Here is a 14,978-nt window from a genome sequence, read left to right on the forward strand (position 1 = left end):
TCATACAGGCCCGGCAGTTCCATGCCAAATGACTTGTATGTCCATGATGCCCACATTCGCGAGAGGTAGTCGCTCGCCGGATTATGAGAGCCGACCCAACCGTTTGATGTCTAATTCTCAAGCGTCGAAAATATTCGACGCCCCCGAGACTCTAGAACGTATCCTCTTGGGCCTGGATATATACACACTCTTGGTTTCAGCTCGAGTCTGCCACACATGGAGCACCCCCATCAAATTCTCCCGCAAGATCCAGCAAGCACTGTTCTATATTCCCGTCGAAACGCCAGCGCCACACCACCCCACGCACCAAGAACCCGCTTATCACCGACATAATATGGCCCGAGTTCATCCACCGGCCACTGCTATCGTACACCAGACCCGGAGCCGTCTGCTGTGCCGGGCTCTTCGAGATTCCCGACATGGCGTCGAAAAAGCGCGAAGCAGCGTATCTCCGCCCGGAGGCCAGTTGGCAGAACATGCTGCTCCAGCAGCCGCCCAACTTGTGCTGTCCGTCCCTGGAACCTAAAACGCTCTAACGTGCGGTACTGCAGCGATCGCGAAACTACCGACAGCCACGTGCGTTGGAAACTGAATGGAGACTACCTCTGATTGAAGAATGTGGTATACTCTATAGACGCAGGAGCATTCACACCGTCCTCGTGGCCGTTCCTGTGCCTTGCGAAGGGATGGGAACTGCACAGGGTCATGAAGAAGCCTGAGCGACGCCTGAAACTAAAGAGGAGCCCCGACCTCGAGCGGTACTTGGCCAATTTTGATCTCACGGTCAACAACGCTTGCAAGGGTTGTTGGCCGGTGGTGATTACTCCCCTTGATCAACCTCGACGGATAGCCCGGTCGATAAATTTTACTTCTTAGTTTCAACGAAAGGATGTGAGTTTACAGGAGGACGACCTATGCTAGCTTGGTTTGTGTTGTTCGCCCAGTACCATCACCAATGTTGGTGCGCTTGTTTTGCTCTTCTTGATACTTGACAGCCGCCGGGGTCTCTTGTTCTACTACCTTACCTTACCTAAAGAATGAGCCGTTCTAGATTCGTGGTAGATCGTCCTTGAGTTAAGAGAATGGAGGATGCGAAAAAAGCCATGACATCACTAAAAGGGACCGGTTTACCACATAAGATAACTGCCAGCTGGAAAGGTCTGCGGCCACGCGAGTTCAAGTCGAGACCTAAGGACGGTGATCGGGCCGTGGGAGAACATAACCCCCAAACGAAAACGAAAATGATGGAAAGAACCTACAGACTGAGACAACAGCAGACAGCAACTCTAACTTTTGACTCCTCCGTCAAGAGTATGACATCCGTGACGTCCCCGGTGTGGAACCATTTCCGAGATCCCGACGGCATGATGCGAAGACTGTGCTCCTCGCCGGGAACCCAATACCCCGCGTCTCGGTCGCTCTGCGTGATGACCGCGAGCTCGTACTTGGATAGATGTCCCTGCAGGATCTCCAGTTCGCGATGGGGCTCGAACAGGCGAGTCTTCCGCCCGGCCCCTGGGTTGGTCCAGAAGACGAACGGGGGGGATCCCGGCACGAAGGCCCCCGAATCGACCCAGTGCGCCACGTTCCCCATCCGGATGTAGTCGCCGCCCGGCGTTCATTTCGCATGCGCATCGACTTCTTCGGAGACATAGGCGTTTTTCATGTAAAACGCGTCGGGGTCCCAGAACAAGATGCAAGAAGTGGGCGGCTGCCGGAGGAGCATGCGGCGCCAGCTCGCCTCGGGACGTCGGTATACATCGTCGCTTCTTCCCCGTTTTCTCGGCATGAACAGGGCGGCGCGGGACCTTCCGTAGACGGCCACGTACATGCTGTCTCGCATGCCCATGGGGGCTCCGGGGAAGTTGAACCAGAGTTTGTCGATACTGAGTGGATTGTGGCGGCCTGGTTCGGCGGGAATGGTCGTGTCGGGGATGTAGAATAGCGCTTGTTGCAGCTTGCGGGACCCTTGGATGACCTCGTCCCATGTGTGGCAGACCCGGCGGGACAGGAGTAAGGTTTGCATGTCCAGGTACAGGAAGATCATTTCGAGAAGCTCGGAGAGGAAAAGGAACCTGAGAGCGCGCGGCGAGTTCTGCGAGTGCCTGTGCGACGACCTCTGGGAGTGCTTGTCCATGAGACGCCGCGACCGACGGCTTGCCTTCCGGCCAGTCTTGCTGGATAGACCAGGCATGGTGATTGAGGCTGGGGCATAATGCTGTGCCCTGAGGTTGATTGGCAAAAGCGACTTGACTGGGGGTGCTCCGTGAACTTTGTAGTTGTCCCGACTCCTCATTGAGTCAGAATGGCGCGTCACTCGGTGTACTGCTCTCGGACAGGTTGATTGCGGTTAGGGCTCAGGGCTGATGATAATGAGTGGCTAGCCACGTGGCTTGCCAGTGCCTGCGTTGTAGATTATTTTTGGGTTTTTCCTCTTCTTAGCTGTACGCAAGATATTGCAACGTCCTGGTACCATGGCCGCTGTGACAGCTGATAGAGGCGTTGATTCAAGCTCCGGTAACTGGAGAGTGATTGGTAGCTGGCCGTGTGTCTCTGGTTGTCCGTTTGGTGTAGCAATTCAAGGCTGGGTTTGTGCTTGCACAGCAGTAGCCGGTCTTAGCGAGTATCATAAAAACCATATTGTAGTAATTCATCCTCATTCACATTGATGTCTTCTAGGTGCGGGTCTCTAGGTGCGGGTCTCTAGGTGCGTCTTGAGAGGGGCGCCAAGAAACAATGGACTATAATACTATTTGTGAATACAGGAAGATGGTCTTTGCAGACTTGCCTACCTTGTTGCTTCTTCGGTCCTCAAGGTATTTTCACTGTTTGGGCGTTGTGTTGAACAATTGTCAGAGGCTATCCTACAGAATTCTTACAATAGAAAAGATTATAGTGTATTCACAGATCTATTTCCACCTGGTATATGTAGCTTAGTGAAGGGGTAATTCATAAGAATAAGCACCAAATCTTGATAGACATTAACATAGAAGCTGTCGAAACAGGTGTGAATTTAAAGCTGAGTGGGGTGAATGAATACAGTCATCAGGAAGGCCAACAGTGACTTCCTGCTACCCACAGCTAGCTCACTCAGCCCAGGCCTACTTCCTCGATTGCTTCAGCTCCATGGCTCTTTCCAGATCTACTCACCAAGTTCAAATCTTTTTCTTAACCACGAAATCTTCAAATGACACACTCTTGTCTGTGACTTCAAGCTCGATTACCTCTTTATCTTTTTCAAAGTTATGCTTTTCTTCCTAATGTCCCTGGCGCGAAATCTAAAGGTTCCCACTCTTGTCCCAACTACGCATGCCAATCCTGGAACCCGGGTCTCCAACAAGAAAAACGATTATCCTACACCTGCCCGGGTCGAAGTCTGGGTTGATTGGAAGTACGTTCCAAACCCCTGCAAGCGTGCCTCTACCCGAAGGTCTTGTACTAACTCATACGGGAGACAGGACCGATCAATATCCCATTCGTGACTATTGCCTGACTGGTCTATCGACAACCCTTGCACCCGCATGAGACTGGGGTCGAGACCAACCTCGACACCGTAACTACTGCGACAGACATACAGAGAACGCAAATCAAGTCATAATTTCCAAGGCCAAGAAGCTGGGAAGCGGCCAGGCGGGCTTACCTCGATTACTGGGGTATCTAGGTAAGCCAACCGGGCTGTGACTTATCCAGGCTGCTGTCGGTTCTGATACCAGGATAGGCTCCAGTCCTCCCGTCACTGACGGAAGGGCGCGTATGCCGCTCTTCGGAGTCTTGACCGACTCCGATGAGTTTGTCTTCATCTGCTTGCACGAGAACCTGCAGGTTAGGGAACTATCTTGTCTGGTCCATCTAGCTTAATCACATACAGGTGGAAGGCGGGCCAAAGAGCCCAGATCTGGGATACCTTGTGGTGGATGGCAGAATCGGCCAGCTTTTAATATTGCAAAATATTAAAGGTGAGTAGCTGATGTTTTGCGGCAGTTAATCTGAAGACGAATGTTGAGAAGAATATTATTATATTTTGGCTAGGGAGGAAAGGGGGATATTATATATACCTATAGATTTGCAGATCTAGGGTATATTTGTTTTAGTTACAGTATAGTAATAAAGGTGTAGAAGTTGGTTAACTTAATTATAAAGTCAAATAAGGCTCTAAGAAGTTGCTTGTAATATATTTTTGAAGCAAATTATACTGGACTAAGGTAAAGAACAAGTATTTATAGCTGAGCTGAATATATTAAATAGGAATATTACATATAACCTTTATAAACAGAGGTTATACATTGCTATTTCTAAATCTGAAAAGTAATATCTAGACTACAAGTAGTTTTTGCATTATTAAAAGACAATTAAGTAAATTAATGCAAAGTAGGGGAGTACCTGCCTATTAGGCTTTCTGCCTAGATAAATATCCCGCTAAATCCACCAATATAGATATGACTGTACAATTTGACCTGCAATCAAGTGCCTGACTAGGTTCCAGTATTCCAAAAAGACCTTCCATTGGAAGGAGGGGGATGGGGAGAAGATCTGGAGTCTTTTGGTGTGGATGATAGAACAAATGGAGGTAAGAACGAGACAGGCATCGGAGGAGACACAATTGAGATCTCGACTCATCAATGGTCTTGTTAAGGTGCGTGGCGCCTCGGTCGGCCAGCTTTGGTTCTTATGTTCCAGGATTAGGAATTTCTTTGTTTCTTTCCGTCGGTTTCTGAACGTTCCTGTTCTTATTCCTGCTGTACTGGTGTTTCTGCTCTCGTCATGACTTTTGTCACTTCTGCTTCTATTTTCTTACCCGGCCGAGGGAAACAAGTGCGGGAATTATTCTGCACGCACAGAGAAGTGATGTCGTTGGTAACATGCTCGTGGACGGCGAAAAGGGCCCCCCAGCCCTTCAGCTACTGCGGGGCAAGGGTTGAGGATTTTCGACCCGTTGCTCCTAAGGCGGGGCTTGCCTATGCTTATAAAGTTCTAAATCTCGTTATTTGTCTTACGCTCTTGCCGTGCTGCTGCTATTCTGCATTGTCTTTCAGCGCACTCGAGGACGAGTGAGCTCTCTAGGTGTGGGATTCTGTCATGTTGCAGTGGTTAGCTAGCAGACTACGGTGGTTAGGGAACACCTCAATGGCTCCCACTACAATGCTATCATGTCGTCGATGGGTTGGAGTATCTTTGTCAAATTTGTCAATTCAATGCAGCCACTACCTTTACACGTACTGGAAAATTCTTGATCTACTTTCCATCTAGATCAGTGTCTTTAATCTGTAGTAATTCCCCATAGGTAGCCAGGTAAATATTGCAGAGTTTTGTTCTCACAGAACAGCCCCCAACAGCGCAACCGCCGCGCCCCCAAAGACCAACCCCGCCGCCCCAGTCCTTCGCGGAACGCCCCCAGTTGAAGTCCCGGTCACCGTGGCATTACCGTCCTCCTGAGCGGCACTGGCAGTAGCCGTAGGACCCGCCGTGATAGTGGAACTGGACGATTCCTGGGACGCGCTCGCCGTCTCCGTTGCCAGGCTCGCATGCGCCGAGGTAGTGCCCGTCGCGCTCGCTGTCTCCGAACCCCCACCCCCACCGGTAACAGCCCCACCGGTAACGGTAGCCGCCAGGAAGTTGGTGAAGTAGATATCGATCCCCTGGTCTTCGCCGCTCAGCGTGCGGTGGCAGACGCCCTCCGTCGTGCCATCTGCGGTACACGCCCAGGTAGTGGAGCTAGAATTGAGGGATTATGTCAGCATGGTTTAAGAATTCAAATTTGAACAATCTATTTAAAACAAGCTTGTAATGGTAAAAGGAGCCGAGTGTGGTATTCCTTACTATTGCCGACGCCACCACGCATAGGTGCTCTGGTCCACGATCTCCGCGGTGATCCCCGCCTGGCCGATGGAGCAGGCCGACCCACGCACCGAGGTGGGGCAGGCGAGGCTGTAGGTTGTTGCGGTTGCGTCCTGTGGATATTTCTGGTCAGCGTTTCTTCGTCGTTTTTTTTTTTTTTTTTTTTTTTTTTTTTTTTGCTTTTTTCTTTTTCATTTTTGAGGGTGTGTGGGGTTTTCTTGTTAAGTGCTCTTAGTAGGTGCTCAGGCGGGGTGAGATGGCTTACATTGCCCACGATCGACGCCTCGTAGTCTTGATCACGATCGACGGCCCACAGGAGCATGGAGACGATCTCCTCGGCGACGGTGAGACCCGCGAGGGCGGCGAGGAGGGTGAGTCCGAGTTTCATGGTGTCTAATGGTCTAGTGGTAATGAGTGACGGTTGAAAAGAGTGTAAGCAGCGGGTCCGCGACAAATAACGAGTGAGTGGATTGCTGACGCTCGACAAGAGGATCAAAATATAAAGGGGAATTCGGAGACTTAAGTATTGTATTCAGAAGTCATCTTTCAAGCCACCAAGGCCCTCGGCAGAGTGACTACTGAGTACCAACGAATCATGGCGAGCACGAGGCCGAAGCGCGAGTCGGAGCGAACCGCTTGGCTCCACCCCCCGGCCCCAGCGCGCTCAGGGGTTTGTGCCGGATCCGGTTAACGATAAGGCTGTGCGTGGGAGTGGAAATTAGCCTCAAGCCTCATTTTGGTGTTGAATGGACAGGGCGATAGTTTTTGTAGGTTAGCGTGCGATAATTGTGGGCTCTGGTCGGGGTTGAAGATCTTGGCCAGTACGTATTAGCGTTGCCCGTAGTTAGGAGTTCATCTGCCGGCTGGAATAATGCCGTGCATTACCACCGCAACTCTGCTAGTATATTTCAAATCCCAACTAGAATACTCTGTAAATGATTGAAAATACCTATGAACAAAATTTGGAAGGGAAAGGCATTCACAGGGCTGGTACAGGGCTGAAAGAGTGCCTCAGGCGTTCAGAAAAGTGGGGCTAGAATTTAGTGTCGAGTGCTACTGTACAACAACAGCCGCGGCGGTGTAGTGGTATTAACATTGCAGAGCCCCCGTACTAGCCTTATGCTAGCGGTGTGGAGTGCAGATTCTGGGTTCGAGTCCCAGTCGCGGCATTCTCTTTTTCTTGCTTTGCATTCGGCCAAAGGGTGGGCGTCATGGGGATGTCATATGCGATGCGACTCTGCTGTGACGCGAAGGAGGAAGACTGGGAGGTCGTCATCGGTAGGGCCGGGTTGGCGGGGGCCGTTATATGAAGGGATGGACTTGTATGTACTACTGATTTCCCGAAGGCGCTGTAGAGGAGAAGACCGAGCGAGCGGATTAGGGCATTTGTATGATTTTCGGTTATAGCAAGATATCTCACATATGAGATACTAGACTGTAGTAGGGAGGGTGAACATGATTAACGTACGGTTAGAAACACTTGAATAAAGTGAGGAGGCGTCTATCAGTCCTCACTGACTATTATTATACATCCTTTGTTCTGGTTTACTTAGTTTGGAAGGGCAAGCTCATGGGCGGATAGTGACTAGTGAGATCCAGGTCTTTGATAGGTGCACCCCAAATATGGAAGCTGGTACAAGCACCTGGCAGGCTCGGGGCCAAGTCTAAGGACCAATTCCCATATTTCAGTCGCTTGCTTATCAGCTTGTACTCCCAAAAGCACCCCGGCGACGGCTTTGCTGCGGGTCAGACGTTTTCCTGCTCGGTATACTACCTCTCCAGTCCCTTCTAGAACATGTGAAGCATACCAGTGTAACCACGCCATGCACCCGCCATCCCGAACCTTGATCAGCCATATCTCTGGTAGGCATTATCCCGGTTGGACCACGGGCGGATTATTGGGCTACACGAGAAGCTCTACTCAGGCCAATATAATCATTGGAGAGAGAGGAGGACGATAAGGCTAATTGGAGAAAACCGTGCAACCGACTGCGAAAATCTACCAACCCGGTGTGTTTAACATGAAAAGAACCCCCTCCCACTTCTTCTTCAATCGCTCCGACCTTCTCAGAACCACCCCACCCTCAGCACTCACGCGAAAGGTCGTGCCGACGGGCTTCCCAAACCTCCACGCAGTCTTCCCGCGCCTCCGGCTCCGCGAGACATCCGGACAGTTGCGGAAGTGCGCCGGCATATCCTGCACCAAGAACGCCCGATCGAGATCCCTGCTCCCGGGAGTGAGAGTCGTCCCCCATGCTTCGTTGTAGTCCTCCCACGTTGTTGGGATGCCGGACACGGAGTCCTTCTGCGTCGTCGGCTTCGGATTCTCCCAGTACTTGACACACCCCAAACAATAGACCCCGGTCTCGACCGACCGAGCGACCGGGTCGTAGTATGGGAATGCCACCGTCGCCGAAAGCCGCCATCGAGAGCCCCAGTACTCCGAGTATCGCGTCGGGGACGGTGTGCAGGTGTTGCTACTGTTGCGCCTTTCGCCGGTGCGCGAGCGTCGCGCCGGCGGGGCTGCCAGCTGCAGGTGCAGGGCTTTGGCCTGGGCAATGCTGACCAGCATCCTCTCATGTTGGGTCCACCGGGTGCAATCAAGGGTATGGACGACCGGAACACGGTGCCAATCGTTGTCGAGCGAGAGACCATACCAACTAAACACGACCTTGATCGGTGCCATGCGGTACTGACTGTGGGTGCGATTACAGGCGAAGCACGAGCGCGTGCAGGTTGGGATGAAGAGGAAGGGGCCGAAGTCGCCGCAGGTGCGGCACTGCGGGTGACGAAGTTCCCGGTAGAGCTGTCCCAGGGAAAAATGGTGGGTGCACTGGGTGAGATCCAGCAGTCGTAGGGCGTCGGCTGCGTGAGTGTGGAGGAGGTGGTATTCTGGCAGGGAGTCGATTATCTGTTTGGTGGTCTTGTTGACAGACCGAAGGTGGCTGAGAGTCAGCATGTCTAGGTCGAGGAAGATCATGCGGATGATCTCGAGCGGTAGGAGGATCCATGATGAGTGTCGCTGTTGCTGTTGCTGTTGCTGTTGCTGTTGCTGTTGCTGTTGCTGTTGCTGTTGCTGTTGCTGTTGCTGTTGCTGTTGCTGTTGCTGTTGCTGTTGCTGCTTCCGGAGAGATGATGAAGCACGCGGCTGGTAGCATGGCTGCTCTTGCCTTTGGGATCGTTCATGCTCTAGGGCTTCTTTTCGATAACGTTTCACTGCGCGTCGGAAAGGAGCCCTTGGGACCGAAGAAAGGTTGAGGACGTTCCAGCCGGGCTCCTCCAGGCGATAGGCCAACCCAGATGACATTTTGGAGCAGGTATAGGCAGAATAGTGGTGTTTCCATGCTCGAGGGACTCGTGCTAATATAAGATCTGAATATGTGATAATGCAATGAGAGCCGAGTGAGCTCATACGCGGGGTCTCTCGGCCCTGATGGCCGTGCGGGCGACAACCCCGGCACTGGCGGGGTATGGACTGTACGACTACCTTACTGTAGGTCGCTCGTGCAACGAATTGACTGTTTATCTATATATGAAAAGAATCATTCTGATTCTCAATGGGCGAACTCGTCATCTGAGCCACGAACACAATCCTCATCCTCACTTGCCTTATGCCTGTCCTTATTCTTCTTCCGTTTTCTTTTCGTCTTCTTTTTCTTCCTCCTCCTCCTCCTCCTCCTCCGCATCGTCATCGTCATCCTCTTCCTCTTCCTCTTCCATCTCCTCGTGGTCCTCGTTATCCTCCGACGACGGCCGCCGTCTCCGAGAAAAAGCCATAATCACCCCCCCTCTGCCCACCAAGTGCTTGGCGCAGTAATGGTCTTTCTCGAGCTCGAGGACCTTTATCGGGTCGCACTTGGCATTGGTCCCCTGACGTTCGACACACTGGTGGAAATTGTAAGGGTCTTTGATCCGACACCCGCACGCGTACATGAGACGGTAAATGTGACACCTTGGAGAATTAGCGCGGCCTTTTCACCTCTGAGCACAAGCTGCGTACATCGTGAGCTTTGTGTATCTAGCTGATGGTGTTTCATTAGCCTCCGGTTTCGCCCTCAGCGCAAGGAGGAGCGATTACCATAGACCTTGGATCGAGAGGTATCTTGCTGCAGGAGCAGGGCTTCACGCTGCCAGCTGCACACGCCAGCTTCCGCTCGAGTGATATGAGTTGGGGATAAGGTAGATCCTCTGCGCGCTGTCGGATAATGTCAAATCTCGGGCCTATTCGCTTTCCGTAGAAGCGGAGCGGGAAGCCACCTCGATCCGGCCGGATTATCAACAACAACTGCCGTACCCACGGCAACATATTTGTTTTCTATCGATCACTTCTCACTGATTCGGTCACCTTGGGCCCACTGGACCCCAATTTTTCAATGGCTACGTGTGTTGAAGCTCCAAGGGAAAAATCAGTAAATAATTTTCCAATTCATGTCGATAGCTGGATAACATATGTTCTCAGAGATCACGTAACACCTGTTGACCAAGCTTGGAATGAATATAATTTCATTCAGCGTAATTAGCTAGTCCTCTAGTGTAGAACATATGTATAGTTAAATCCATGGAGGCCTTATTATCGTATGCATTAGGTTGAGTATGCTGAACTCCGCCTACACTATGAGCTATATAACCCTCTCATTCTATTGATGACCTTGCAGAAGCTTGGTGCATTGCCTAAGCAGCCTGCCCGCATTCCCGCTACAGAGAGAATGCTGGGGGTGGCGAATGCAGGGCAAATAACACATCCCCATTGCCGTATCATGATGTTCAAAAGACACTCATTCACAACCATTCAACTCTCTGGCAGCCATCTCCAACAAATTCTCATCTCCCGGCACGTTCTGCGTATAGCGCGAGTTGAAGCGGATCAAGCGCTTGACCTGATTGTTGTGCTGCACAGCCAAGGACAAGGGCTCCGCACTGACAAAGCTGATGCCGCTTTCTCCTCCTGCATTCTGCTGCCTGGTTATGTTCGAACTGACATGCTGCCAGCATGGTAGGTTGTGTCAAGACCCGAGCCTTGGGCAGCTGAATGAGATGCAGGTCAGTTTCTTGGCACTGCCTTGTTCATTCTCATATCTTCAGCGAACCTTATCAAGAATCTGTATGACAATAGTTCTAGGTGGAAATCTCGGATGCAGGACAAAGTTATTTGTGTCGGTCAACGGTCACTGACCGATTGTCCAGTTATATACGTAAGAACTGCTGAAGAACAACCCAATTTAAGACGGAAGGAGCCGTACTTCCTAGCCTTATTCTGTCGCTAATATCCTACAGCTTTGAGATCATCCCTCCATCCCTGCTAAGCATTAGACCACTGAGTCTTCGGTGTCTTGATAAGGCCAAAGCTTGGAGTACAACTCCCTCTCCTTGTCGTTTTCAGCAGTTCCCAGAAAGACTTGCTTGATCTTGCGACTATTCTCCACAGCGACACCATAATCCTTGGGGTCGACCATGCCATCGACGGGAAGCACCCCTTGATCCCGGAACAAGGTAAGCACCTGTCCAATGCTGTCTATATTAGTTTCCTCCTCCGCATGAAGCTCAATCTCTTTTTGTGTGAATGCTATCGGACAGGGTAACTGGAAAAGATCCTCCCAGAGGTTGACCAGCGAAAGGAGTGACTGGCGCAAAAAGAAAAGGTCGCGATTCTCCCACACTCCAGTCACCAGCCAAGCAGGTTTTCGGACGATCGGAATCGTTTTCTGCTCAAGGACAGCCCAGTGCCGCGGGGCGCGCTTGTAAACCAGCGCCTCGTAGTATTTGTGGATGATCTGGCTCTCATGGTCATTGGTGATGTTCTCCTGGTCCTCCGCACTGAGAGTATCAAAGTTGTCAGGGCGTTCGGGGACAGCCCAGCCTTCTTGGACAGGCCCGGGGTGTCGGAACATCCTCGGGACGTGAGACTGGTAAAACAGAGGAGCCACGCATGCGGACTGCCAGTCAATGATATCGGTGATGGTGTGTGTGAGCGGGTCAACGAACACATTGTCCAGATGAAGATCGGGGTGCCAGAGGACGTTCGAGCTGGCGGCCTCATCGTTGGAAGAAGGGACCAGGAACGGAGCGACTTTCATGTACTGTCTGAGGAGGTGAAGGCCGTCCTCCGGGAGCTCAGGATCCGATGCAGATCGATAGTAATTCATCCGCGGGCGTGCATGCGCTTTCACCCATGAGATCTCGTTGCGGCCCAATGCTTGTGTGTACTCAGATGGATTATTCCCTGTTCGCACAACGGTTAGCGAATGTTCTACAGAGTGGTAGAGGTTGTTCCACTGACACGGGCCACGGTCTAATTCCATGTCACTTCTAGTTCCAGTCCATAGCTCGGGCGAAGTGAGGGGACCTATTGTAAAGCGCTTTAGCACTTCGTCGGCACTTGAGTCATCGTTCAGGTCTTCCGCCTGTCCAGTTAGTGAACGGTGATCCTCCTTCAAATAGATACAACCGTGTTTAGAGAAGGTCGTGCTAGTCAGCTTATTCTCCATATCAACGACTTGCTCAACCAACTTGAGCTTCGTCTCACGTGGCCATTGATTCCAGAGAGAACCCAATCGCACACCAGCGGTCTTCTCCTCGAGGATATACTCTGCCTCAACAGGAGAGTTAGCTACATCGCAAGACCAGGCGAGGATCCGGGGAGTTGGTATGTTGAAGTGATCACGTAACTGTAAGTTTTAGCCATTTCTGCCAGAGAAATACAGGATATGCGTATCTTACTAGCGGGCGTGTGGCTACCTCTGAGGTGGTGATGTATCGGGCAGGTCCGGCGTTAGGGTTCGGGAGCTTGGCAACGACTTCAACTCCATTATCCATCGTTAGTAGAAATGCCTTGTTATGGAGGCCCTCTAAGCATTTGACAACCTTTGTGCCTGGACAAAATGACGAATAAGCTTTCTTTCACCACGATTGCGTGTGTAGCAGAACTGACAGTATCGAGCGCCATTGCTGACATTCACGGCCACGTCAAGGAGCTGCCGCAGGTTGAATTTCAGATATCGCTTAGAGAGCTCGCGCGGTTCATCGAAACTGGAATATTGCAGTGGTCAGTAGGAACTGCAAGATGAGGCGGGTATTGCATCTCGTACAGCCATCTGTGTCTGGTATATCGATACAAATCATCTTGGGGGATCCTCTCATCTAAATCACCTATGTCAGCAAACCAGATATAAGAAACTTGTCTTCTTTTCTTGAGGAGAGGTACGTATTCCATTCGCCCTTTCGATGAATAACTCCGGTAATTTCGAGTCCGACAGTAGTCTACACGATTGATATATCGAGAACAGTCTTATGGTTTGTGAAAGTCGGAAGGAGGCTTTGGAGCTGGGTCCCAGGGGAATGCGACTCGGGAGCAGTCGCAAACAATGATGCATTCCGACGCTGGGCTCTTCGGGGGATCTATTCCTAGGATGTTCAGTTGGCAGTAGAGACGATAGAGGAGAGATCAGGAAACCACCTGACACATTGTCACACCCTTGCCTGTCTAGGTGTAAGCTCTGTTGCTCGGGCAACCGCTCATCACACTAAACCGCCGTCCTGTCTGGTGAGACTATATCATACTAACAGCTCTTCTAGGACACTGATACGTTCGATGAATTGATGCTTAACTATCATAAATGTCCATGTCATGACACTTACCTTGTATCCCCAGTTTTGAATCCACTCTAAGCCACCTCTTCTACTTCCCATTGTTGAACACTGTCCTCTCTGCAAAACAGAGTCACCACCGCACCGTCCGTCCGCCCCAACATTTATAGCTGATTACTTGCATTATGCCACTAAAAACATGTCTCAACAAACACCCTCCAGCCAGACAGCACAAGCGCCCATAGCACGCCTCCCAATCGCTCATCCATAGGTGCGCGCCAGCTTGAGCTGATTATACTCCAACGTCGTCAAGCCATCCGTGTACTCCGGCGTGGCTCCAGGCCGCACGAACTCAGGCAGCGTATCCACCAGCACATGTCGATCAGGTTTCCCGAAGTACGCCACCGAGTACCGTCGGGGCAGCATCGCATGTTCATCGTCCTCGTCAGCGGCACCCTTCGCCTCCGGCAAAGTGACGCGATGGTTCGCCGACCGCAGCGCCCTGTTCGTCCATCGCTGCAAACAATCGCCCACGTTGACGATCACCTCGTAGACATCCTCGGACTCAATCGGTATAAACTTTCCGAGCGGGCCGTGGCGCTGATCCTCGACTTGCAGCCCGCCCACGGAATCCTGGAGGAGCAGCGTCAGGGTCCCGAAGTCGGAGTGCTCGCCGATGCGCATGCCGCCGCCGGCGCGCATCGTGCGGCGCGGGATGGCCGGGTAGTGCAGCAGGCGCAGCTCGCTGGTGTTGCACTGGTGCTTGCTGAGGAGGTAGTGGTCGTCTACCGACAAGCCGAGGCCGGCTGTGATGGCGCGCAGAAGGTGGGTGTGCAGCTCGTGGAAGCGGTCGTAGACGTCCTCCATGAACGCGCGGAAGCCCGGGAGGTCTGCTTCATCCGGCCAGCGGTTGGGGAAGAGCGTGTCGCTGGCGGCGCCTTGGTCGAAGGATTCCTGTTTGATGTGAGACCACCATCATAGAATACGTTTTATCGCGCTAGTAAAAAGGTGAATTTCCATTGATTGAAGGGAATCATACCCGATACTCCTGGTAGCCATCGTTCAGCTTCTTCCCCTGCTCATCGTCTCTCGTACCCTTTAGCGTCTCTTTTCCCACCGCACTCCAACCACGATGGGGATTCGGCGCTTCTGGGTGTGCCGCTTTGGCTTTACTTGAGTTGGGCAGGTCGAAAAATCGTTTATTCTTTCGTTGAGCGGATTCGTTCAAAGTCAGCCTGCTCGTCTCTGGCATGTTCCTTATTTTTGCAATGTGACTTTAAACTCACAAATTCAAATAACCGATCAATTATCTCCTTTGGGAGGGACGAGTGTCGAATCTTGGCAAACCCATACACCGAAAGCGTCTCACATAAGTCCTCACTGAATCGTTGCCGCTCCTGCGCATTGTCGCTGCAATAGAGCCGGAAGTCTAAAGATTTGATGGGCATGATGGCGTTAAACTTTGACTCAAAACCAGGTTTTGTGTACCTGCAAACGTTGGGATTAGAAAAGCGACGGGTTCGAGAAGGAGCGCGGTATATATAGGGCTTGTGTATCTC

General features: G+C 51.6%; 8 protein-coding genes and 1 pseudogene across 9 annotated transcripts; 3 read left to right on the top strand and 6 right to left on the bottom strand.

The window, feature by feature from the left end:
• Nucleotides 1–46: 46 nt before the first annotated feature.
• BO86DRAFT_396757 (uncharacterized protein) lies at nt 47–526 on the top strand (the record flags this gene model as incomplete). Its single annotated transcript, XM_025673425.1, has 1 exon — nt 47–526. One exon carries the CDS (start codon nt 47–49, stop codon nt 524–526), a length of 480 nt encoding a protein of 159 aa, XP_025531026.1.
• A 1,092-nt stretch (nt 527–1,618) lies between these two features.
• BO86DRAFT_440521 (F-box protein) lies at nt 1,619–2,194 on the bottom strand (the record flags this gene model as incomplete). Its single annotated transcript, XM_025676207.1, has 1 exon — nt 1,619–2,194. One exon carries the CDS (start codon nt 2,192–2,194, stop codon nt 1,619–1,621), a length of 576 nt encoding a protein of 191 aa, XP_025531027.1.
• Nucleotides 2,195–5,195: 3,001 nt separating this feature from the next.
• Nucleotides 5,196–6,311, bottom strand: BO86DRAFT_386664 (uncharacterized protein). The gene is made up of 3 exons (XM_025671397.1): nt 6,101–6,311; nt 5,818–5,948; nt 5,196–5,712 (listed from the first exon to the last, which is right to left on the bottom strand). Exons 1-3 carry the CDS (start codon nt 6,221–6,223, stop codon nt 5,313–5,315), a joined length of 654 nt encoding a protein of 217 aa, XP_025531028.1. The 5' UTR covers nt 6,224–6,311; the 3' UTR covers nt 5,196–5,312.
• Nucleotides 6,312–6,904: 593 nt separating this feature from the next.
• Nucleotides 6,905–7,004, top strand: BO86DRAFT_t75 (annotated as a pseudogene). The gene has a single exon. The product of its transcript is annotated as a tRNA-OTHER (tRNA).
• Nucleotides 7,005–7,834: 830 nt separating this feature from the next.
• On the bottom strand, nt 7,835–9,142 carry BO86DRAFT_396761 (F-box protein; the record flags this gene model as incomplete). Its single annotated transcript, XM_025673426.1, has 1 exon — nt 7,835–9,142. The coding sequence occupies one exon, from the start codon at nt 9,140–9,142 to the stop codon at nt 7,835–7,837; it is 1,308 nt and encodes a 435-aa protein (XP_025531029.1).
• A 252-nt stretch (nt 9,143–9,394) lies between these two features.
• On the bottom strand, nt 9,395–10,037 carry BO86DRAFT_386665 (uncharacterized protein). Its single transcript, XM_025671398.1, has 3 exons — nt 9,914–10,037; nt 9,836–9,857; nt 9,395–9,787 (listed from the first exon to the last, which is right to left on the bottom strand). Coding segments are annotated over exons 2-3 (333 nt in total). The 5' UTR covers nt 9,838–9,857; nt 9,914–10,037; the 3' UTR covers nt 9,395–9,456.
• Nucleotides 10,038–10,636: 599 nt separating this feature from the next.
• On the top strand, nt 10,637–11,074 carry BO86DRAFT_213855 (uncharacterized protein). The gene has a single exon (XM_025666867.1). The coding sequence runs from the start codon at nt 10,765–10,767 to the stop codon at nt 11,005–11,007; it is 243 nt and encodes an 80-aa protein (XP_025531031.1). The 5' UTR covers nt 10,637–10,764; the 3' UTR covers nt 11,008–11,074.
• BO86DRAFT_386666 (uncharacterized protein) lies at nt 10,993–12,938 on the bottom strand. The gene is made up of 5 exons (XM_025671399.1): nt 12,921–12,938; nt 12,764–12,861; nt 12,553–12,704; nt 12,113–12,500; nt 10,993–12,055 (listed from the first exon to the last, which is right to left on the bottom strand). Exons 3-5 carry the CDS (start codon nt 12,646–12,648, stop codon nt 11,142–11,144), a joined length of 1,398 nt encoding a protein of 465 aa, XP_025531032.1. The 5' UTR covers nt 12,649–12,704; nt 12,764–12,861; nt 12,921–12,938; the 3' UTR covers nt 10,993–11,141.
• Nucleotides 12,939–13,443: 505 nt separating this feature from the next.
• Nucleotides 13,444–14,876, bottom strand: BO86DRAFT_332604 (isopenicillin N synthase family dioxygenase). Its single transcript, XM_025668785.1, has 3 exons — nt 14,706–14,876; nt 14,459–14,623; nt 13,444–14,373 (listed from the first exon to the last, which is right to left on the bottom strand). The coding sequence occupies exons 1-3, from the start codon at nt 14,865–14,867 to the stop codon at nt 13,681–13,683; spliced, it is 1,020 nt and encodes a 339-aa protein (XP_025531033.1). The 5' UTR covers nt 14,868–14,876; the 3' UTR covers nt 13,444–13,680.
• Nucleotides 14,877–14,978: the final 102 nt, after the last annotated feature.

Source organism: Aspergillus japonicus (assembly GCF_003184785.1).
Source record: "Aspergillus japonicus CBS 114.51 unplaced genomic scaffold BO86scaffold_7, whole genome shotgun sequence".
NCBI classification, from domain to species: Eukaryota; Fungi; Ascomycota; class Eurotiomycetes; order Eurotiales; family Aspergillaceae; genus Aspergillus; species Aspergillus japonicus.